At 42.2% G+C, this 23742-nt stretch overlaps 1 protein-coding gene across 1 annotated transcript in view; it reads left to right on the top strand.

Moving 5' to 3' along the window:
- Positions 1-23742, top strand: part of LOC120065238 (serine/threonine-protein phosphatase 6 regulatory ankyrin repeat subunit C-like) — a 42037-nt gene that overhangs the window by 10963 nt on the left and 7332 nt on the right. The window contains exons 9-25 of the mRNA XM_039016055.1: positions 3700-3778; positions 4078-4192; positions 8155-8237; positions 12458-12575; positions 12675-12743; positions 12865-13005; positions 13084-13143; positions 13328-13439; positions 13958-14029; positions 14361-14562; positions 14734-14821; positions 14987-15104; positions 15316-15535; positions 15676-15763; positions 19365-19448; positions 19590-19735; positions 19977-20059. Of these exons, the coding sequence (XP_038871983.1) occupies positions 3700-3778; positions 4078-4192; positions 8155-8237; positions 12458-12575; positions 12675-12743; positions 12865-13005; positions 13084-13143; positions 13328-13439; positions 13958-14029; positions 14361-14562; positions 14734-14821; positions 14987-15104; positions 15316-15535; positions 15676-15763; positions 19365-19448; positions 19590-19735; positions 19977-20059 (1878 nt within the window). The remainder of the gene's footprint in view (positions 1-3699; positions 3779-4077; positions 4193-8154; positions 8238-12457; positions 12576-12674; positions 12744-12864; positions 13006-13083; positions 13144-13327; positions 13440-13957; positions 14030-14360; positions 14563-14733; positions 14822-14986; positions 15105-15315; positions 15536-15675; positions 15764-19364; positions 19449-19589; positions 19736-19976; positions 20060-23742) is intronic.

Raw genomic sequence — 23742 nt, 5'->3', positions numbered from 1 at the left:
GGCTGTAACGAAACAAAATCTGAAAGTCAAGGATCTGAATACTTTCTGAATGCACTGTGTGTGTGTGTGTATGTACAGTGGGCTCCAAAATTACTGGCACCCCTGACTGGCAATGCACAAATAATACTTAAAAAAATATGAACAATATAATTATAGAGAGAAACTCAAAATACCAACATGTGAGAAATACTGTACTTTATTAATGTTTCAATGGAACCAACCAAAATCATTCAATTATTTAATACAAAATAAATTTAACCAAAATCAAGGTTTCATAATTATTGGCACTCCTCATTTAGTACTAAGTGCAACCACCTCTGGCAAGGATAACAGCAGAGTCTTTTCCTGTAATATTTGACAGGTTAAGGAACACATTTGGATGGATTTTGGACCATTCCTCTATGCAGATCCTTTCAAGATCCTTCACATTCTTAGGTTTGCTCTTATCAACTGCCCTCTTCCACTCAGCCCACAGGTTTTCGATTGGATTGAGGTCCGGCGACTGAGATGGCCATGGCAGAACATTGATTTTGTTGTCACAGAACCATTTCTGTGTGGATCATGAGGTATGTTTCGGGTCATTGTCTTGTTGGAAAGTCCACCTACGGCCAAGTCCCAGCCTTCTGGCAGAGGCAACCAGATTGTCAGCCAAAATTGCCTAATACTTGGTGGAATTCATTATGCCATCAATCTTAACCAGTGCCCCTGGACCTATGAAATTACAACAGCCCCAAAACATCACTGACCCCCCTCCATATTTCACCGTGGGTATGAGGTGCCTCTCCTTGTATGCATCTCTGTTTCGACGCCAAACATGCCGATGCTGTATCTGACCATAACGTTCAATTTTGGTCTCATCTGACCAGAGCACCTTCTTCCTGTCATAATTTAAATGGCGTTTGGCAAACTTCAAGTGCTTGCGTCTGTGTCTTGGGGTCATTAAGGGCTTTCTTCTGGCAACCCTTCCAAAGAGCCTGTGGATGTGGAGGTAGCGTCTGATGGTGCTTTTTGAAACCTGGTGACCCCGAGACGCCACCAAGGCCTGCAATTCTTTCAGTGATTCTTGGGGATTTTGTTGCTTTTCTCACCATTCTCCTCCCCATCCTGGGGGGCAAAATGCATTTGCATCTTCTACCCGTGAGGTTTTCAACTGTTCCATATCTTTTGAATTTTCTAATAATTGCCCTGACAGTGCTCAGTGGTATATTCAATCGTTTGTGGATCTTCTTGTAGCCATTACCAGATTTATGAAGGTCTACGACCATCTGTCTCTTTTGAACTGCCAGTTTTATTGTTTTCTTCATGGTGTTGGATGACAAAGGGATATTGCATGCCTGTTACCTCATTTTGATACCCTAGTGAAACAGGAAGTGATGTAATGGCTCAATATAGTTCCTTAAGACTTTAATTTGTGGTATAATTTTGGTAGATGTTATTTACAATAATCTTTAAGGGTGCCATTAATTGTGAAACCTTGATTTGGAGGACATTGATTTTTAATTAAATCAATCAATTATTTTGTTTGGTTCCATTGAAACATTAATAAAGTACAGTATTTCTCACATGTTGGTATTTTGAGTTTATCTCTATAATTATATTGTTTATATTTGTTTAAGCATTGTTTGTGCATTGCCAGTCAGGGGTGCCAGTAATTTTGGAGCCCACTGTATATACACTAGCGTTCAGAAGTTTGGGGTCACTTAGAAATGTCCTTGTTTTCCATGAAAACATACATGAAATGAGTTGCAAAATGAATAGGAAATATAGTCAAGACGTTGAAAAGGTTATAAATACTGTTTTTTTTTAATTGAAATAATTGTGTCCTTCAAACTTTGCTTTTGTCAAAGAATCCTCCATTTGCAGCCATTACAGCCTTGCAGACCTTTGGCATTCTAGTTATCAATTTGTTGAGGTAATCTGAAGAGATTTAACCAGATTTAACCCCATGCTTCCTGAAGCACCTCCCACAAGTTGGATTGGCTTGATGGGCACTTCTTACGTACCATACAGTCAAGCTGCTCCCACAACCGCTCAAGAGATCCGGTGAGTGTGCTGGCCACTCCATTATAGAAAGAATATCAGCTGACTGCTTTTTCCCTAAATAGTTATTGCGTAGTTTGGAGCTGTGCTTTGGGACATTGTCCTGTTGTAGGAGGAAATTGGCTCCAATTAAGCGCTGTCCACAGGGTATGGAATTGGACTCCAAAATGGAGGGATAGCCTTCCTTCTTCAAGATCCCTTTTACACTGTACAAATCTCCCACTTTATGACCACCAAAGCACCCCCAGACCATCACATTGCCTCCACTAGGCTTTACAGATGGCGTCAAGCACTCCTCCAGCATCTTTTCATTTTTTCTGCGTCTCACGAATGTTCTTTGTGATCACCTCAAACTTAGATTTGTCTGTCCGTAACACTTTTTTTCCAATCTTCCTCTGTCCAGTGTCTTTTGCCCATCTTAATCTTTTCTTTTTATTGGCCAGTCTGAGATATGGCTTTTTCTTTGCAACTCTGCCTTAGAAGGCCAGCATCCCGGAGTCACCTCTTCACTGTTGACGTTGAAACTGGTGTTTTGCGGGTACTATTTCATGAAGCTGCCAGTTGAGGACTTGTGAGGTGTTTGTTTCTCAAACTAGACACACTAATGTACTTGTCCTCTTGCTCAGTTGTGAACCAGGGCCTCCCGCTCCTCTTTCTATTCTGGTTAGAGCCAGTTCGCGCTGTTCTGTGAATGGAGTAGTACACAGTGTTGTACGAGATCTTCAGTTTCTTGGCAATTTCTAACATGGAATAGCCTTCATTTCTCAGAACGATAATAGACTGACGAGTTTCAGAAGAAAGGTCTTTGTTTCTGGCCATTTTGAGCCTTTACTCGAACCCACAAATGCTGATGCTCCAGATACTCAACTAGTCTAAAGAAGGCCAGTTGTATTGCTTCTTTAATTAGCACAACAGTTTTCAGCTATGCTAACATAATTGCAAAAGGGCTTTCTAATGATCAATTAGCCTTTTTTTTAAATGATAAACTTGGATTAGCTAACACAACGTACCATTGGAACACGGGAGTGATGGTTGCTGATAATGGGTCTCTGTATGTCGGTAGTGTATGCTCAAGCACAATGTGTACAAAACATTAGGAACACCAGCTCTCTTACTATGATATGGACTGACCATTTGAAAGCTAAGATCCCTTATTGATGTCACTTGTTAAATCCTCTTCAATCAATGTAGATGATGGGGAGAAGAGTTTTTAAAGAAGGATTTTTAAGCCATGAGATGTGTATGGGTGCCATTTAGAGGGTGAATGGGCAAGACAAAATATTTAAGTGCCTTTGAACTTTGTGTAGGTGTCAGCAAGGCACAACGTTGTTTTTTTTCACGCTCAACAGTTTCCCGTGTGTGTCAAGAATGGTCCACCGTCCCAAATGACATCCAGCCTGCTTGACACAACTGTGGGAAGCATTGGAATCGACATGGGCCAGCATCCCTGTGGAACGCTTTTGACACCTTGTAGAATCCATGCCCCAACAAAATGAGGCTCTTCTGAGAGCAAAAGGGGGTGCAACTCAATATTAGTACATTATATGTGTGTATATGGAGTGTCGTTTTGGACGCGGTCTTAGTCAACAGAGGTTTAAGATAAATTCATTATTTACCTAACAATGAACTGTTTTTGTGTGTTCTCTCTTTCTCTCTCAGAGTAAAGAAGGGAAGAGCCCTTTGCACATGGCCGCTATTCACGGGCGCTTCACTCGCTCCCAAATCCTTATCCAAAATGGTAACCACACACACACATCCAAAATAATAGTAATATTTGCAATATTATTAAAATGAATACAACATTATCACACACTACACAATGATAGAGTGTTTGTGAAAAGTGCTTGCAGTATTTTAGGTAACAAACTTCTATTGAAGCTCACCACCCACCCAAACATACTCAACACTCATCCCCCCACCAGCCCATAGCAACCACCACAACTCCAACAGCTACATAGCTTCTCATAGCTGTGTCAAAAACAGTATTGTGCAATTCTCCTCTCTGCCCCGACCACATCCCCTCTCCTCTGTGTGCAGGTGGGGAGATCGACTGTGTAGATAAATATGGCAATACTCCTCTTCACGTTGCTGCTAAGCACGGCCACGAGCTGCTGATTAGCACCCTGATGACTAATGGTGCTGACACGGCCAGGTGAGAGACACACGCACACACACAATCAGGTGAGTGGCGGAACAGACACAGAACTCCACTGTAGACATTCTTTATGGCAGAAGCAGAATGTCTCTTCTGAATGTCAGAGGATCAGCTCTCACATTGCTTATGCAACATAATGGACCTCTCAACAAAACTAGCAGCAAAACTCAAATCTTTTCTACACTGAACAAAAATATAAACGCAACATGTAAATTGTTGGCCTCACTTTTCATGAGCTGAAATAAAAGATCCCAGAAGTGTTCCATACACACAAAGTTTTTCTCAAAAATGTTGTGCACAACTTTTGTTTACATACATGTTGGTGAGCATTTCTCCTTTGCCTAGCTAATCCATCCACCTGACATGTGTGGAATATCAAGAAGCTGATTAAACAACATGATTAAAGGTCACTCTATAATGTGCAGTTTTGTCACACAACACAATGCCACAGATGTCTCAAGTTTGGAGGGAGCATGCAGTTGGCATGCTGACAGCAGGAATGTCCATCAGATCTGTTGCCAGACAATTGAATGTTAATTTCTCTACCGTAAGTCGCCACCAACATCATTTTAGAGACTATGGCAGCACGTCCAACCAGCCTCACAACCGCAGACCACGTGTATGGCGTCATGTGGGCGAGTGGTTTACTGATGTCCACGTTGTCAAGAGTGCCCCGTGGTGGGGTTATGGTATGGGCAGGCGTAAGCTACTGACAACAAACACAATTACATTTTATCGATGGCAATTTGAATGCACAGAAATATTGTGACGAGATCTTAAGGCCCATTGTGAGGACCATTTCTTTTAGGGTTTCTGTGTCCAACAGATGCATATCTGTATTCCCAGTCGTGAAATCCATAGATTAGGGCCTGTGAAATCCATAGATTAGGGCCTAATGAATTGATTTCTATTGACTGATTTCCTCATATGAACTTAAATGCAGTAAAACATTTGTAATTGTTGCATGTTTCGTTTATACAGTATCTCTGGAAAGTATTCAGACCCCTTGACTTTTTCCATATTTTGTTAGGTTACAGCCTTATTCTAATATTGATTAAACAGTTTTTTTCTCTCAAGCTACATAAAATACCCCATCATTACAAAGCAAAAACAGTTTTTTATATTTTTCTTGCTAATTTATAAAAAAAAACTGTAATATCACATTTACATAAGTATTCAGACCCTTTACTCAGAACCTTCTTTAAGCACCTTTGACAGCAATTACAGCCTCGAGTCTTCTTGGGTATGACGATACTACAAGCTTGGCACACCTGTATTTGGGGAGTTTCTCCCATTTTTCTCTGAAGATTCTCTCAAGCTCTGTCAGGTTGGATGGGGAGCGTTACTGCACAGCTATTTTCAGGTCTCTCGAGTTGTTAGATCGGGTTCAAGTCTGGGCTCTGGCCACTCAAGGACATTCAGAAACTTGTCCCGAAGCCACTCCTGCGTTGTCTTGGCTGTGTGCTTAGGGTTGTTGTCCTGTTGGAAGGTGAACCTTCGCCCCAGTCTGAGGTCCTGAGTGCTCTGGAGCAGGTTTTCATCAAGGATCTTTCTGTACTTGATCCTGACTAGTCTCCCAGTCTCTGCCGCTGAAAAACATCCCCACAGCATGATGCTGCCACCACCATGCTTAACCGTAGGGATTGTGCCAGGTTTCCTCCTGACGTGACGCTTGGCATTCAGGCCAAGGAGTTAAATCTTGGTTTCATCAGACCAGAGAATCTTGTTTCTCATGGTCTGAGAGTGTTTCAGGTGCCTTTTGGCAAACTCCAAGCGGGCTCTCATGTGCCTTTTACTGAGGAGTGGCTTACGTCTGGCCACTCTTCCATAAAGGCCTGATTGGTTCAAACCTGTCTCGGAGCTCTACGGACAATTCCTTCGACCAATTCCTGTTTTTTGCTCTGACATGCATTGTCAACTGTGGGACCTTATATAGACCAGTGTGTGCCTTTACAAATCATGTCCAATCAATTGAATTTACCACAGATGAACTCCAATCAAGTTGTAGAAACTTCTCAAGGATGATCCATGGAAACGGGATGCACCCGAGCTCAGTTTCGAATCTCATAGCAACGGGTCTGAATACTTATGTTAATAAGGTATTTCAGTTTTTTGTTTATACACTGCTCCAAAAAATAAAGGGAACACTAAAATAACACATCCTAGATCTGAATGAATGAAATATTCTTATTAAATACTTTTTTCTTTACATAGTTGAATGTGCTGACAACAAAATCACACAAAAATATCAATGGAAATCAAATTTATCAACCCATGGAGGTCTGGATTTGGAGTCACACTCAAAATTAAAGTGGAAAACCACACTACAGGCTGATCCAACTTTGATGTAATGTCCTTAAAACAAGTCAAAATGAGGCTCAGTAGTGTGTGTGGCCTCCACGTGCCTGTATGACCTCCCTACAACGCCTGGGCATGCTCCTGATGAGGTGGCGGCTGGTCTCCTGAGGGATCTCCTCCCAGACCTGGACTAAAGCATCCGCCAACTCCTGGACAGTCTGTGGTGCAACGTGGCGTTGGTGGATGGAGCGAGACATGATGTCCCAGATGTGCTCAATTGGATTCAGGTCTGGGGAACGGGCGGGCCAGTCCATAGCATCAATGCCTTCCTCTTGCAGGAACTGCTGACACACTCCAGCCACATGAGGTCTAGCATTGTCTTGCATTAGGAGGAACCCAGGGCCAACCGCACCAGCATATGGTCTCACAAGGGGTCTGAGGATCTCATCTCGGTACCTAATGGCAGTCAGGCTACCTCTGGCGAGCACATGGAGGGCTGTGCGGCCCCCCAAAGAAATGCCACCCCACACCATGACTGACCCACCGCCAAACCGGTCATGCTGGAGGATGTTGCAGGCAGCAGAACGTTCTCCACGGCGTCTCCAGACTCTGTCACGTCTGTCACGTGCTCAGTGTGAACCTGCTTTCATCTGTGAAGAGCACAGGGCGCCAGTGGCGAATTTGCCAATCTTGGTGTTCTCTGGCAAATGCCAAACGTCCTGCACGGTGTTGGGCTGTAAGCACAACCCCCACCTGTGGACGTCAGGCCCTCATACCACCCTCATGGAGTCTGTTTCTGACCGTTTGAGCAGACACATGCACATTTGTGGCCTGCTGGAGGTCATTTTGCAGGGCTCTGGCAGTGCTCCACCTGCTCCTCCTTGCACAAAGGCGGAGGTAGCGGTCCTGCTGCTGGGTTGTTGCCCTCCTACGGCCTCCTCCACGTCTCCTGATGTACTGGCCTGTCTCCTGGTAGCGCCTCCATGCTCTGGACACTACGCTGACAGACACAGCAAACCTTCTTGCCACAGCTCGCATTGATGTGCCATCCTGGATGAGCTGCACTACCTGAGCCACTTGTGTGGGTTGTAGACTCCGTCTCATGCTACCACTAGAGTGAAAGCACCGCCAGCATTCAAAAGTGACCAAAACTTCAGCCAGGAAGCATAGGAACTGAGAAGTGGTCTGTGGTCACCACCTGCAGAACCACTCCTTTATTGGGGGGTGTCTTGCTAATTGCCTATAATTTCCACCTGTTGTCTATTCCATTTGCACAACAGCATGTGAAATTTATTGTCAATCAGTGTTGCTTCCTAAGTGGACAGTTTGATTTCACAGAAGTGTGATTGACTTGGAGTTACATTGTGTTGTTTAAGTGTTCCCTTTATTTTTTTGAGCAGTGTACATATGCAAAAAAATGTTATACCTGTTTTTGCTTTGTCGTTATGGGGTATTGTGTGTAGATTGCTGAGGAAATTGTTTTATTTAATCAATTTTAGAATAAGACTGTAACGTAACAAAATGTGGAAAAAGTCAAGGGGTCTGAATACTTTCCAAAGGAACTGTTTTTGTTCATTGTGTACATATTTGAGAAGCTGCTGTCAGCACTATCTCCTTCCCTGTCTCATATATTCCTCTATTGCTCTCCTTGCTCTCTCTAGGCAAGGGATTAATGGGATGTTTCCGTTGCATTTGGCTGTGCTCTACGGGTTTTCAGACTGTTGTCGCAAGTTACTCTCCTCAGGTAAGCCTTTATACACAGCCATGGAAACTGTATGATTGAAACTAATCAAGTTTCATGGAGGTGTACATTAGAGGTCGACCGATTAATCGGAATGGCCGATTTTAATTAGGGCCGATTTCAAGTTTTCATAACAATCTGAAATCGGTATTTTTGGACACCGATTTGGCCAATTTTTCATTTATTTATATATATTTTTTACACCTTTATTTAACTAGGCAAGTCAGTTAAGAACACATTCTTATTTTCAATGACGGCCTAGGAACCGTGGGTTAACTGCCTTGTTCAGGGGCAGAACGACAGATTTTTACCTTGTCAGCTCGGGGATTCAATCTTGCAACCTTACGGTTAACTAGTCCAACGCTCTAACCACCTGCCTCTCATTGCACTCCACGAGGAGCCCACCTGTTACGCGAATGCAGTAAGAAGCCAAGGTAAGTTGCTAGCTAGCATTAAACTTCTTATAAAAAACAATCAATCATAATCACTAGTTAACCACACATGGTTGATGATATTACTAGTTTATCTAGCGTGTCCTGCGTTGCATATAATCGATGCGGTGCGCATTCGCGAAAAAGGTATCTAACCATAAACATCAATGCCTTTCTTAAAATCAATACACAAGTATATATTTTTAAACCTGCATATTTAGTTAATATTGCCTGCGAACATGAATTTCTTTGTGTCACATCTCTTTCAACAGAGTCAGGGTTTATGCAGCAGTTTGGGCCGCCTGGCTCGTTGTGAACTGTGTGAAGACTATTTCTTCCTAACAAAGACAGCCAACTTCGCCAAACGGGGGATGATTTAACAAAAGCGCTTTTGCGAAAAAAGCACAATCATTGCACGACTGTACCTAACTATAAACATCAATGTATTTCTTAAAATCAGTACACAGAAGTATATATTTTTAAACCTGCATATTTAGCTAAAATAAATCCAGGTTAGCAGGCAATATTAACCAGGTGAAATTGTGTCACTTCTCTTGCGTTCATTGCACGCAGAGTCAGTGTATATGCAACAGTTTGGGCCACCTAATTTGCCAGAATTTTACGTAATTATGACATAACATTGAAGGTTGTGCAATGTAACAGGAATATTTAGACTTATGGATGCCACCCGTTAGATAAAATACGGAACGGTTCCGTATTTCACTGAAAGAATAAACGTCTTGTTTTCGAGATGATCGTTTCCGAATTCGACCATATTAATGACCTAAGGCTCGTATTTCTGTGTGTTATTATGTTATAATTAAGTCTATGATTTGATAGAGCAGTCTGACTGAGCGGTGGTAGGCAGCAGCACGCTCGTAAGCATTCATTCAAACAGCACTTTCGTGCGTTTTGCCAGCAGCTCTGCTGTTTATGACTTCAAGCCTATCAACTCCCGAGATTAGGCTGGTGTAACCGATGTGAAATGGCTAGCTAGTTAGCGGGGTGCGCGCCAATAGCGTTTCAAACGTCACTCGCTCTGAGACTTGGAGTAGTTGTTCCCCTTGCTCTGCATGGGTAACGTTGCTTTGAGGGTGGCTGTTGTCGATGTGTTCCTCGTTCGTGCCCAGGTAGGAGCGAGGAGAGGGATGGAAGCTATACTGTTACACTGGCAATACTAAAGTGGCTATAAGAACATCCAATATTTATTTTTATTTTTAATTTAACCTTTATTTAACCAGGAAGGGCTCATTGAGATTTAAAATAAATTTTTCACGAGCGTCCTGGCCAAGATAGGCAGCACCAAGTCATTACAAAAATTACAGACAGACAACATGAAAAACTACAAGTAATCTAGTAAAAACCATTTAATTCACAAGAGTATAACAAAATCAAAAACAGCAAATTAAAAACATTGACAGGTCAGGGAATCAGCCTCAAAATCCTTCATCAGTGATTTAAAAACACCAATCGGGACAAGTTCTTCCAGTTTAAAATTATTTTGTAAGATGTTCCAAGACGATGGCGCAGAGTACATAAAAGACCTTTTGCCAAATTCAGTTCGGACATTTGGAACAGTTAGCAGGATAAAGTCCAGCGAACGAAGAGAGTACCCACCACATTTCTGAACAATAAAAATGCCCAAATAAAAAGGTAGTAAACCCAAAATGGCTTTGTAAATAAAAGTATACCAGTGACTGAGCCTACGAGTGACTAGAGAAGGCCAGCCAACCCTGGTATACAAAGTGCAGTGGTGCGTAAGGGTTTTGCAGTTTAAAATAAATCTCAAAGTGCCATGGTAAAGAGTGTCTATTGATCTCAAACACTGAGCGGAAGCATTCATATATAAAATATCCCCATAGTCTAGTAAAGGCATAAATGTAGCTGATACTAGCCTCCTTCTGGCTTCAAAAGAAAAACAGGCCTTATTCCTAAAATAAAATCCCAATTTCAGCTTCAATTTTTTTTGTAAGTTGTTGAATATGCAATTTAAAAGAGAGGCCATCATCAATTAGAATCCAAGATATTTATATGAGGTTACAACCTCAATCTCCTTGGCCTGACAGGTAGTAATAGGTGAAAGGTTCAGAGGTCTATTTCTTGCATTAGAAAACACCATTAGTTTAGTTTTGTCAGTATTGAGGATAAGCTTCAATTGACACAAAGTATGTTGAACAGTATAAAAAGCAGTTTGCAAGTTCTGGAAAGCTTTTGTAAGAGACGAGGCACAACAGTAAATAACAGTATCATCAGCATAAAAATGAAGTTGTGCATTTTGGACATTTTTGTCTAAATCATTTATATAAATAGTGAATAAGAGAGGACCAAGTACAGAGCCTTAGGGCACATCATTCAGGACAGACAATTTAACAGACATAAGCCCATCAAATTGAGTGCACTGAGTTCTATCAGACAGATAGTTAGCAAACCATGCAACTGCATGCTCCGAAAGACCTACACTCAACAATCTCTGCCTTTAGTATAGCATGATCAACTGTATCAAAAGCCTTAGAGAGATCAATAAAAAGTGAGACACAGTGCTGTTTTTTGTCAAGGGCTTCAGTGATATCATTTAAAACCTTCATGGCTGCTGTAATTGTGCTATGCTTCTTCCTGAAGCCTGATTGGTACATTGATAAAATAGAGTTAGTAAATAAAAACTCTTTTAGCTGTTCACTTACAAGGGTTTCAAGTATTTTCACCAGGGGTGACAGCTTTGAGATTGGCCTATAATTATTTAAAAGAGTTGGATCTCCCCTTTTTAAAAGTGGTAGGACAAATGCTGATTTCCAGATCTTTGGCATTTCATTACATTCCAGGGTTAGATTGAACAGATATGTAAGTGGTGCAGCTATGAAATCAGCTGCCAGATTTAAAAAGCAGGGATCCAAAAGATCAGGACCTGCAGGCTTTCTTTGATCTAAGGATTTCAGAGCTTTATGTACCACCTGCACTGAGAATGGCAAAAAGCTAAAAGTTTGACCAGCTCTCACTGGTTCATCCACACAGGGTTGTACAGAGACAGAGGACACTGAATCAAACAGCCTACCAGATGATACAAAGTGCTCATTGAAACAATTCAGCATTTCAGTTTTGTCATATATGGCAACAGAGTCCTTCAAAACACATGACGGTAAATCATTAACATTACTGTTACCAGACATAGACTTAATAGCATTCCATATTCAGACTTGATAGTCAAAGGTTAATGAAATACAAATGGTATAGAGAGAAATAGTCATATAATTCCTATAATAACTACAACCTAAAACTTCTTACCTGGGAATATTGAAGACTCATGTTAAAAGGAACCACCTGCTTTCATATGTTCTCATGTTCTGAGCAAGGAACTTAAACGTTAGCTTTCTTACATGGCACATATTGCACTTTTACTTTCTTCTCCAACACTTTGTTTTTGCATTATTTAAACCAAATTGAACATGTTTCATTATTTATTTGATGCTAAATTGATTTAATTGATGTATTATATTAAGTTAAAATAAGTGTTCATTCAGTATTGTTGTAATTGTCATTATTACAAATAAATATAAAATATCGGCTTTTTTGGTCCTCCAATAATCGGTATCGGCGTTGAAAAATCATAATCGGTCGACCTCCAGTGTACATTCAAATTGACCTAAGTAGTGCTCTACCAGATAGAATGTGAGAGGGCATTTACATACAACACATTCTTTAACTTCTTGCTTTTCCTCATTGTGTCATGTTAGGAAACAGACCAATGTGGTCACCACGTATGACATCACTTCCTGTTTTGTGTTGTGCTTTCTGCAGGTCAGCTGTACAGCATTGTATCATCTCTGAGCAACGAGCACGTGCTATCAGCCGGTTTTGACATAAACACCCCAGACAGCTTGGGGAGAACCTGCCTGCACGCCGCTGCCTCTGGAGGGTGAGCGCACGTTCACACACATTTTGAATGAAGAGTGAGCTTTTTGGTAGTGGTTGTATAATCGTCTCATTTGTATTTCTGTTCTCTCTTTGATGGCAGAAACGTTGAATGTCTTAACTTGCTGTTGAGCAGTGGTGCTGACTTGAGTAACAAGGACACATTGGGAAGGTGTGGTCTCATTCTAGAATTCAACAAATTTGTTTTTCCCCATAATATTTTTGTCATTCAGTGAATTCTATTTAATTCTCTTCTCCTGTGAGTGTGACTTCTCTCCCGTCTCCCATGGCAGAGCTCCTTTGCACTACGCTGCGGCGAATGGGAGCTACCAGTGCACGGTTGCCCTGGTGAGTGCTGGTGCCGAGGTGAACGAGCTGGACCAGAAGGGCTGCAGCCCCCTGCACTATGCCGCTGCCTCACAGACCTTCCGCCGGTGAGACGCACAGATAACACACAGGGGGGCTAAAAGATACCAGACCAAAATTTGACTGACATTTTGTTTTTGTTTCAGAGTGGACAGACATTACTCAGTTGGTCACCATAGTGAGGAGAGGGCCAAGGAGGCCTTTTTGTAAGTCCCATACCATGATTTAGTCTGTTTCTATCAAACATAAGACATGCAATCTAACAAAGCCCTAACATTTTGCTTTCTCAGAAGATGGGAACCATTTAGAAATGTATTATTTTTGGCAATGGTTTGCAGTTAAGGTTAACCTGCCCATGTATTTGACGGCTTGTTGATTGACCTTTCACAGTTGTTTAGAGTATCTGCTGGATAATGGGGCTGACCCAGCTCTGAGGAACACCAAGGGTTATAGCGCAGTCCACTATGCAGCAGCCCACGGAAACAAGCAGAACCTGGAGCTGGTGAGTTAGTAGGAGGAGGGACTACCAGTGTGTGCGTGCTACAGACATACCGGGAAAGATGAGACCGAATCATGTTGTCTTTTCAATAGGGGCTTACCCTCCTCGTCTTCGTCTGCACTATGAAACAACAGGACAAGTGACTGCAAAGTCCTAGTAGATATCCAACCATATCGCGTTCACTAGGCTGTTGATTTCAGATCAGTGCAGATAAAGAAGAGGAAAATACATAAATTTAGAGTATTGAGATGCATCCAAAGTTGTACTTCAAAATGGTTCTGAAATGTAAGGGTTTGGAACTGGTAATGGCCTTTGTAATTAAGTTGTATTTTCAGCCACACCTTTTTAGGAGTTGAGATTGGCTGTTGGGTGTCGGTAAAGCATTTACTGTTGCTTCCTCTTCAGAGGGATAAACTCAGATGAAAGTGTACTATTTTCTGGCTTCCTTTGGGAAGTGCAGTGATCTTAGTAAATGGTATGTACAGGTTGCAAACTCCTCCCTTTGTCCCTCTGTTCCCCAGCTCTTGGAGATGTCGTTCAACTGTTTGGGAGACGTGGAGAGCAGTGTTCCAGTTAGCCCTTTGCACTTAGCCGTGAGTACAGTACACCCGCTTAGCCTCGTTTCCTCTGGCCCGACGTTCCGTTTCATTGTACGGTCTATTAGTTTAACTTCTGATTAACCCATCACATTAGTTTTATTACTGCCCTCTCTTTGTTCTACAGTGCCAGTTCAAAGTTGGAGTGAACTAACTATCCATTTAACACAGTCACCCAATTCATTGACACATTTATCCGCATGACCCCCGTTCTCACACTGTTATGAGGTGCTGGTTTTGAAGTTGGAGTGAAATAAATATCCCATTAACACAGTGACCCTCTGCCATTCTCACAGTCTTGTATTCCCTGCCCTTTTCCCTCAACCAGGCGTATAATGGTCACTGTGAGGCGTTGGGGGTGTTGTCTGAGACGCTGGTGAGTCTGGATGTTCGGGACGCGAGGGGGCACACCGCCCTCTACCTGGCAGCGCAGCGGGGACATGCTCAGTGCGTGGAGGTACTGCTGTCCCACGGGGCCTCCTGCCACCTCAAGGAGCGCCGCCGCAAGTGGACCCCGCTTCATGTCGCAGGTGTGTGTGTATGTTGCATTCTATTGGGTGGTTGTTCGATTCTGATCCTCTTGGTGTTTGTATGTGTTTGAGCACATGTTCATATTTTCACTCCTCTCTGTGTTGCGTTCTCCCTGCTCTTCATTGTGTGTGCTTGTCTCAATATTTGACTGTCTCCGTCACCACCTCCAGCTTCCAACGGCCAAACAGACTGTCTGCTCATGCTGGTCAACCGAGGAGAGAAGGCTGACGTCATCGATATCGTCGACATACAGGGACAGTGAGTGACTGTCATTAATTTATTGAACATTATGTGCACCCACTAGAATAGAAGAACAGAGGATTTTTTAGTTTCCTACAATGTCAGCGGTTCTTTAAAAATGTTTTACAACAATGCTCTAGTAGAGGGTTCCCTGTTTAACCTTGTGTGTGTGCGCGTGTGCAGGACGGCTCTGATGCTGGCAGCTCTGGACAGTCACACTGACTGTGTCCACATCTTGCTGGAGAAGGGAGCTGGGGCTGACACCGCTGACAAGAGAGGCCGCACTGCTCTACACAGAGCTGTGAGTTTCTCCACCATGTGTATATGTCTTATCTTGCCCAACCTACTGTGGTGGTCCGAAACACTTATGCCTTTCATCTGTTCTTCTCTTTCACTCTCTCCGTCTCGCGGCGCTCTCTCTTTTCTCTTTCCTTTCTCTTTTCTCCTTCTGTCCTTTCTTCCTCTTGGCAGTGATGAGTTCATCCTCTGTAACTCTTTGCCTCTTCCTCCAGGCGGCGATGGGCTGTGAGGACTGTGTGTCGGCCCTGCTCGAGCACGGAGCCTCTGCTCTGTGCAGGGAGTCTCGGGGACGCACACCCCTGCACCTGGCCTCCTCCTGTGGCCACATGGAGCTCCTGCTCAGCCTGCTGCAGGGTGTCACAAGCACCGACCCCCTGGACTCCTTGTTGGACTACAACGGATACACCCCCGCCCACTGGGCAGCCTACCACGGTGAGACACGCCTTCATGGAGGGGCTACAAATAACCGTGGTGAATAACTCACAAGTATAGGATTTGGCTAGCTGGCATGGAGAGAACTCATTGCTCCTAAACTGTGAACCGTTGTCTGACTCATCTTTTTTCTCTTTCAGGGCACGAGGACTGTTTGGATGTTTTACTAGACCACAAACCATTTAGCATACAGGAAGGAAACCCCTTCACCCCATTGCACTGTGCTCTGTGAGTACCACGACTGGTTCCCCCTGCCTTTCTAGGTATTGCTGAGTGATTAACTGAAATGTTGCTAATTTTTCAGGTTGTTAAACTAATTGACCAACGTCTGTTCAATTATTTTAATTCCATTTAGTTTTTTTCTGTGAGCTCAATGCGCATTTTCTCACTGCAGTTTCTCTTTTAGAAATCAGATCAAACCTGGACTGTGCGCAGTAGTAGGGAGTAGAGGTCGACCGATTTATGATTTTTCAACTCCGATACCAATACAAATTATTGGAGGGCCAAAACAAGCCGATGCCGATTAATCTTTTATTTTTTTATTTTTTTGTAATAATGACAATTACAACAATACTGAATGAACACTTATTTTAACTTAATATAATATATCAATAAAATCAATTGAGCCTCAAATAAATAATGAAACATGTTCAATTTGGTTTAAATAATGCAAAAACAAAGTGTTGGAGAAGAAAGTAAAAGTGCATTGTGCCATGTAAGAAAGCTAACGTTTAAGTTCCTTGCTCAGAACATGAGAACATATGAAAGCTGGTGGTTCCTTTTAACATGAGTCTTCAATATTCCCAGGTAAGAAGTTTTAGGTTGTAGTTATTATAGGAATTATAGGACTATTTCTCTCTATACCATTTGTATTTCATTAACCTTTGACTATTGGATGTTCTTATAGGCACTTTAGTATTGCCAGTGTAACAGTATAGCTTCCATCCCTCTCCTCGCTCCTACCTGGGCTCGAACCAGGAACACAACGACAACATCCACCCTCGAAGCAGCGTTACCCATGCAGAGCAAGGGGAATAACTACTCCAAGTCTCAGAGCGAGTGACTTTTGAAACGCTATTAGCGCGCACCCCGCTAACTAGCTAGCCATTTCACATCGGTTACACCAGCCTAATCTTGGGAGTTGATAGGCTTGAAGCACAGCGAAGAGCTTCTGGCAAAACGCACGAAAGTGCTGTTTGAATGAATGCTTACGAGCATGCTGCTGCTTACCACCGCTCAGTCAGACTGCTCTATCAAATCATAGACTTAATTATAACATAATAACACACAGAAATACGAGCCTTAGGTCATTAATATGGTCGAATCCGGAAACGATCATCTCGAAAACAAGACGTTTATTCTTTCAGTGAAATACGGAACCGTTCCGTATTTTATCTAACGGGTGGCATCCATAAGTCTAAATATTCCTGTTACATTGCACAACCTTCAATGTTATGTCATAATTACGTAAAATTCTGGCAAATTAGGCGGCCCAAACTGTTGCATATACACTGACTCTGCGTGCAATAAACGCAAGAGAAGTGACACAATTTCACCTGGTTAATATTGCCTGCTAACCTGGATTTATTTTAGCTAAATATGGAGGTTTACAAATATATACTTCTGTGTATTGATTTTAAGAAAGGCATTGATGTTTATGGTTAGGTACACATTGGAGCAATGATACGCACCGCATCGATTATATGCAACACAGGACATGCTAGATAAACTAGTAATATCATCAACCATGTGTAGTTAACTAGTGATTATGATTGATTGATTGTTTTTTATAAGATAAGTTTAATGCTAGCTAGCAACTTACCTTGGCTTCTACTGCATTCGCGTAACAGGCAGGCTCCTCGTGGAGTGCAATGTAATCAGGTGGTTAGAGCGTTGGACTAGTTAACGTTGCAAGATTGAATCCCCCGAGCTGACAAGGTAAAAATCTGTCGTTCTGCCCCTGATTGAGGCAGTTAACCTACCGTTCCTAGGCCGTCATTGAAAATAAGAATGTGTTCTTAACTGACTTGTCTAGTTAAATAAAGATTAAATTAAGGTGTAAAAAAATAAATAAATAAAAAAAAAACGGCCAAATCGGTGTCCAAAAATACCGATTTCCGATTGTTATGTAAACTTGAAATCGGCCCTAATTAATCGGCCATTCTGATTAATCGATCGACCTCTAGTAGGGAGTTGTAGTTTCCAACAGGCCAGTATTCAACATTAGTGGTCACCAACCGGTCAATCACGATAGACTGGTCGATCTTCAAGGCATTCCTAGTCAATCACCAAACATTTGTGTAGAAAAGCCGACGATAAAGCCATCAGCTCTTTTTTTTCTCTCTCTTTTCCGTGTTGCGATGTTGGCTGGAGGTGTATTTCAATCAAAGTGTTCCCATTTTTAACTATTTGATTTGTCTGAAAAGACAATCTCCGCCTACCTGGATGACCGGGAGATATGTGGCTAGATCGAGTGCACCTACTCAATCGGACAGGCATAGTGATTTGAGCTACCTACAGCTTCCACGGCCACCACAAAGTTTGATACTAGCCTACGTAAGATTTAATAACTTTTAAAACCATGACCACAGAGAGACTGTCAAAGATTACAGCAAAGAGCTGCTGTTTTTATGAGTGAGTTCATGTTTAAGTTTGTATTCATCACTGTCAGCACTTTGTATTCAACACTATTTCAAACACAGCGCGCTTCTCTCTACTTCCACTCGCACCGCAATGAATGAGTAGCCAAGTGTATCGATAGCCCTGTATTTTTATTATTATTAGCAGCTTGTCTATTTTAATATGGAGAATTCCACTTTCCCTGGTCATAGGAACAATATGAATTTGTGCATGAGGCAGATGCGGTGCGACTTGAGTTTGACCATCAGGTGGTAGACGGTGTTCCCTGTCTCTGATCAGTCTCACCCAGAGGAAAGGAAGAAAAGAGCAGGGACCGTGAGAGGTGGACCCTCTGCTGCTCTCTCCCTCACTCCACTGAGACTAATGCCTGTTCAAAACAACTGTGAATTCTGACAATTCTGACTTAAGTGCGTTAAAGACAACTGGGAACTATGTGGGGGGAAAACGAGATCCGACTGGGAAAAATCGGTTTGAATGGTCATCCAACTCGGAAACTGGCATCTTTCTAGAACTCTGACTTTCTGACCTGAAGTTCACTGACATCTTGATTTGGCCTCCTTTTTTCAGAGTTCCCAGTTGTCTTGAAAGCACCATGACCATGAGATGCAGGTACCATCAGTCCAGTCAAATAAAAAAGGAAATTATTTAAATTTATGCTCAGCTGTGCCTCGCAAGTGCTACTCCAACAGATCTATTTTGTTATAAAGCTCAAGATTTGGATGTGTACTTTTGGGGGTACTGGAGGACCGGAGTTGGTGTTGGTATTCAGCAGTCTCAAAAGTATGCCTTATTTACTTCGAAGAACTACTAAAATAGTGATTTTGTCAGACAGCATATACAGCAGCTCTATAGAGATGAGATGATGACATGGACTTAAATAATAATCATCTTGTAAAATAAATTGTATATACACAACTGAAATATTTTATTAAAGTCATGTGAATAAATTATGATTAATAAGTGATCAGTAGTAATGGGCAGTCACTACCATCATGGGACTTTTATTTATTGTTTTATTCTGTGTTACAGAATTCAACCCACATAATGCATAGTGCATTTATAATCAAACAGCACTACTTCTGGTTTCTGTATTCTTCTATCAGATGATCAGCTCTGGCATTGAATCCATCAGAATGTTGCTCTCCTTTTTGATAAGAGAGCTGGAGGATGTTTTCTTGCTCCTTTCCAGAATAAATGGCCATGATGGTGCTGCTGAACTACTGGTAGAGACCGTCGGAACTCAGATGGTGAACATCAGAGATGCCAAAGGAAGGTGCGTGTCATGTCTATTTTTAGTTTCTTCCTATGCATTTTCGTACGGTGCTCTTTCTAGTCTAGTGTATTGCAGCTTGCCACTGTTGCTTACCTGTCTGTCTGTCTGCCTGGTTGTGGCTGACCTGGGCTGTGCCTGAAGGACCCCGTTGCACGCAGCTGCCTATTCAGAGAGTGTGGCCGGGCTGCAGCTAGCCCTGGTTCAGGGGGCAGAGGTCAATGCGGTGGACACCACCGGACACTCCGCATTGATGGTTGCCGCCAACAACGGACAGACTGCAGCCGTCGGTGAGTGACCAGAAATGAGGAAATGTGATCATTGATCCAGTAAATATGAAAACTGACCATTTAGTGGTCTTATTAGTTTGAAATGTCATTTGTTTTATTTTATATTCATTTATTACATGTATTTATGAACTGATAGTGACTATAGCAACTGGAGGAAGCTTGTTGTGGACTGTTCTGCAGCCTAACGACGATGATGATGATACTGATGATTGTAATTGTTAGAGATGTGTTAACCCAACAGAGGTCCTGCTGCACCAGGCCAAGGCAGACCTGACCCTGCTGGATGTCAACGAGAACACCGCCCTTCACCTGGCCTGCAGCAAGGTGGGAGCACGCATGCTTGATCGCTCACTCACTCACTCATAGGCATGAGTACTCAAACGCATGTCAAAACTCAATCTTTAACCAGAGATTACATTTTTGTTATTTTTACAATTTGGTGTAATGTGCAAGTGACATTTTTTCCCGAATGTATTTATTTTTTGGTCTTTAAGACAACATTAATTTGCTTTGACCCTGGTGTTTTCATTTTTACAAGTGCATTTCCGGGGCACAACAAAAGTGAAACCAAGCCAAGCATCACACAGTTCTTCTCCATAAATTCTCTTTCCCCTCCGTGTCTCTCTCACTTGCGCTCAGAAATAAATGCCAATTTAAAACGTATCTAACGGATGGGATACATACTCAAGCTACATTCTCTGGTTGATTGAAGTAGGGAAATATGTTTTCCAACAACAAGCTGCCGTTTTGGAATAATTGAGTATGCACAGTAATTATTCAATATTAAACTGATTATGGCAGAAGGCCAAGTATGGCATTATTAATTTTTTTTACCTTTAATTAACTAGGCAAGTAAGTTAATAACAAATTCTTATTTACAATGACGGCCTAGCAAAAGGCGGGGGGCTGGGAGCTGGGATTTAAAATAAAAATAGAGAACAAAACACCCATCACGACGAGAGACACCACAACACTACGTAAAGAGAGAACTAAGACGACAACGGCATGGCAGCAACACATGACAACACAACATGGTAGCAGCACAAAACATGGTACAAACATTATTCGGCACAGACAACAGCATAAAGGGCAAGAAGGAAGACAACAATACATCACGCGAAGCAGCCTCAACTCTCCTTGTCCATGATTGAGTCTTTGAATGTAAGCACCTTACTCTGCTTATCTGAATCGATGGAAGGTAATAAAGGAAGTAAGCATACGCCAATAACAAAACATGATTTTCTGAGCAATCTTTCAAATGATTAGGACATGTAAACAGCTTAAGCGGTGTATTTGATCTGCGCATGTGCCAGCACTGGTAGAACAAGCCTCTCTCTCTTATGCGCGAGTGAAGTGCATTTGGAAAAACCTAAAGTATGCATCTTAGAAATGGTTTTCACTAACTTTATACACTGAACAAAAATATAAAGTGTAAAGTGTTGGTCCCATGTTTCATGAGCTGAAATAAAAGATCCCCGAAATGTTCCATACGCACAAAAAGCTTATGTCACAATTTTGGGCACAAATTTGATTACATCCCTGTTAACGAGCATTTCTCCTTTTCCAAGATAATCCATCCACCTGACAGGTGTGGCATATCAAGAAGCTGATTAAACGGCATGTTACTTAAAAGGCCACTACAATGTTCAGTTTTGTCACACAACACAATGCCACAGATGCCTCATGTTATGAGGGAATGTGCAATTGGCATGCTGACTGCAGGAATGCCCACCAGAGCTGTTGCCAGAGAATTTCATGTTAATTTCCCTACCATAAGCTGCCTCCAACTTCGTTTTAGAGAATTTGGCAGTAAGTCTAACCGCATACCCACGTGTATGGCGTCGTGTGGGTGAGCGGTTTGCTGATGGCAACGTTGTGATCAGAGCCCCATGGTGGTGGGGTTATGGTATGAGCAGGCAAAAGCTATGGACAACGAACACAATTCCATTTTATCGATGGCAATTTGAATGCACAAAGATACATGATGAGATCCTGAGGCCCATTCACCCACTGCCATCACCTCATGTTACAGCATGATAATGCACTACCCCATGTCGCAAGGATCTGTACACAATTCCTGGAAGCTGAAAATGTCCCAGTTCTTCCATGGCCTGCATACTCACCAGACATGTCACCTGTTGAGCATGTTTGGGATGCTCTGGATCGACGTGTATGACAGAGTGTTCCAGTTCCCGCCAAGATCCAGCAACTTCACAGCTATTTCATTTTTTTTTTTTTTTAACCTTTATTTAACTAGGCAAGTCAGTTAAGAAAACATTCTTAATTACAATGACGGCCTACCAGGGAACAATGGGTTAACTGCCTTGTTCAGGGGCAGAACGACAGATTTTTACCTTGTCAGCTCGGAGATTCGATCACTGGCCCAACACTCTAACCAGTAGGCCATTGAAGAGGAGGGAGACAGCATTCCACAGGCCACAATCAACAGCCTGATCAACTCAATGCGAAGGAGATGTGTCGCGCTGCATGAGGCAAATGTTGGTCACACCAGATACTGTCTTGTTTTCTGCCCCCGCAGAAATCGAATTAACATAATACAAATATCCCCATAAAATCTGTCAGTTTAAGCTAGAGATATCCGTTTTTTTTGCATTGGATAGGTCTGAATCCACCACCTATGCAATACTTATACGTCTGCGGTGAAAGGTGACACAGCTAGAACGGTGTTTGTCAGACCATGAGAAAATCGGTCTTCTCACAAAATTGTCTGTAGCGTCCGAACAGTTTAGCCTACCCACTGATATGACTCATCTGTGTAAAGGTGAACATGTACTGTACATGTCGGTTGTTTTGCTCTAGGATGCCCAAAAGCCTCGCAAGACTCGTCTGAAGGTCCCCCGGTACCAGTCAAACATTAATGGAAGTACTGTATATATGGAGACTGTTTATTGACAAAAATAAGGGGTTAAATACATGTAAAATATTTATATATATAAGATCAGGAGACATTAATATATATATATATCTCAGATATAGGATAGACACTTAAAAACAAACTTCCTTTAGATTTTTGGGGGGGCTCCATGGAGTGGATCTGTTATTCAATGCCTTTGTATGGGCTAATAGTAGTAAGGCCAAATAAAATGTTTCATCACCACATTTTTTAAATACTTAATGTGGTCTGAAAAATTCAAATTCAAAACCATATACAGTGGGGCAAAAAAGTATTTCGTCAGCCACCAATTGTGCAAGTTCTCCCACTTAAAAAGATGAGAGAGGCCTGTAATTTTCATCATAGGTACACTTCAACTATGACAGATAAAACGAGGGGGAAAAATCCAGAAAATCACATTGTAGGATTTTTAATTAATTTATTTGCAAATTATGGTGGAAAATAAGTATTTGGTCACCTACAAACAAGCAAGATTTCTGGCTCTCACAGACCTGTAACTTCTTCTTTAAGAGGCTCCTCTGTCCTCCACTCGTTACCTGTATTAATGGCACCTGTTTGAACTTGTTATCAGTATAAAAGACACCTGTCCACAACCTCAAACAGTCACACTCCAAACTCCACTATGGCCAAGACCAAAGAGCTGTCAAAGGACACCAGAAACAAAATTGTAGACCTGCACCAGGCTGGGAAGACTGAATCTGCAATAGGTAAGCAGCTTGGTTTGAAGAAATCAACTGTGGGAGCAATTATTAGGAAATGGAAGACATACAAGACCACTGATAATCTCCCTCGATCTGGGGCTCCACGCAAGATCTCACCCCGTGGGGTCAAAATGATCACAAGAACGGTGAGCAAAAATCCCAGAACCACACGGGGGGACCTAGTGAATGACCTGCAGAGAGCTGGAACCAAAGTAACAAAGCCTACCATCAGTAACACACTACGCCGCCAGGGACTCAAATCCTGCAGTGCCAGACGTGTCCCCCTGCTTAAGCCAGTACATGTCCAGGCCCGTCTGAAGTTTGCTAGAGAGCATTTGGATGATCCAGAAGAAGACAGTCATGGCTTATGGTTTACGTCATTTTCATGCTCA

The sequence above is a fragment of the Salvelinus namaycush genome, chromosome 20 (genome assembly GCF_016432855.1).
Source record: "Salvelinus namaycush isolate Seneca chromosome 20, SaNama_1.0, whole genome shotgun sequence".
Classification (NCBI taxonomy): Eukaryota; Metazoa; Chordata; class Actinopteri; order Salmoniformes; family Salmonidae; genus Salvelinus; species Salvelinus namaycush.
The sequence above is the reverse complement of the archived record's forward strand: the minus strand, read 5'-3'. Positions and strand labels throughout refer to the sequence as shown.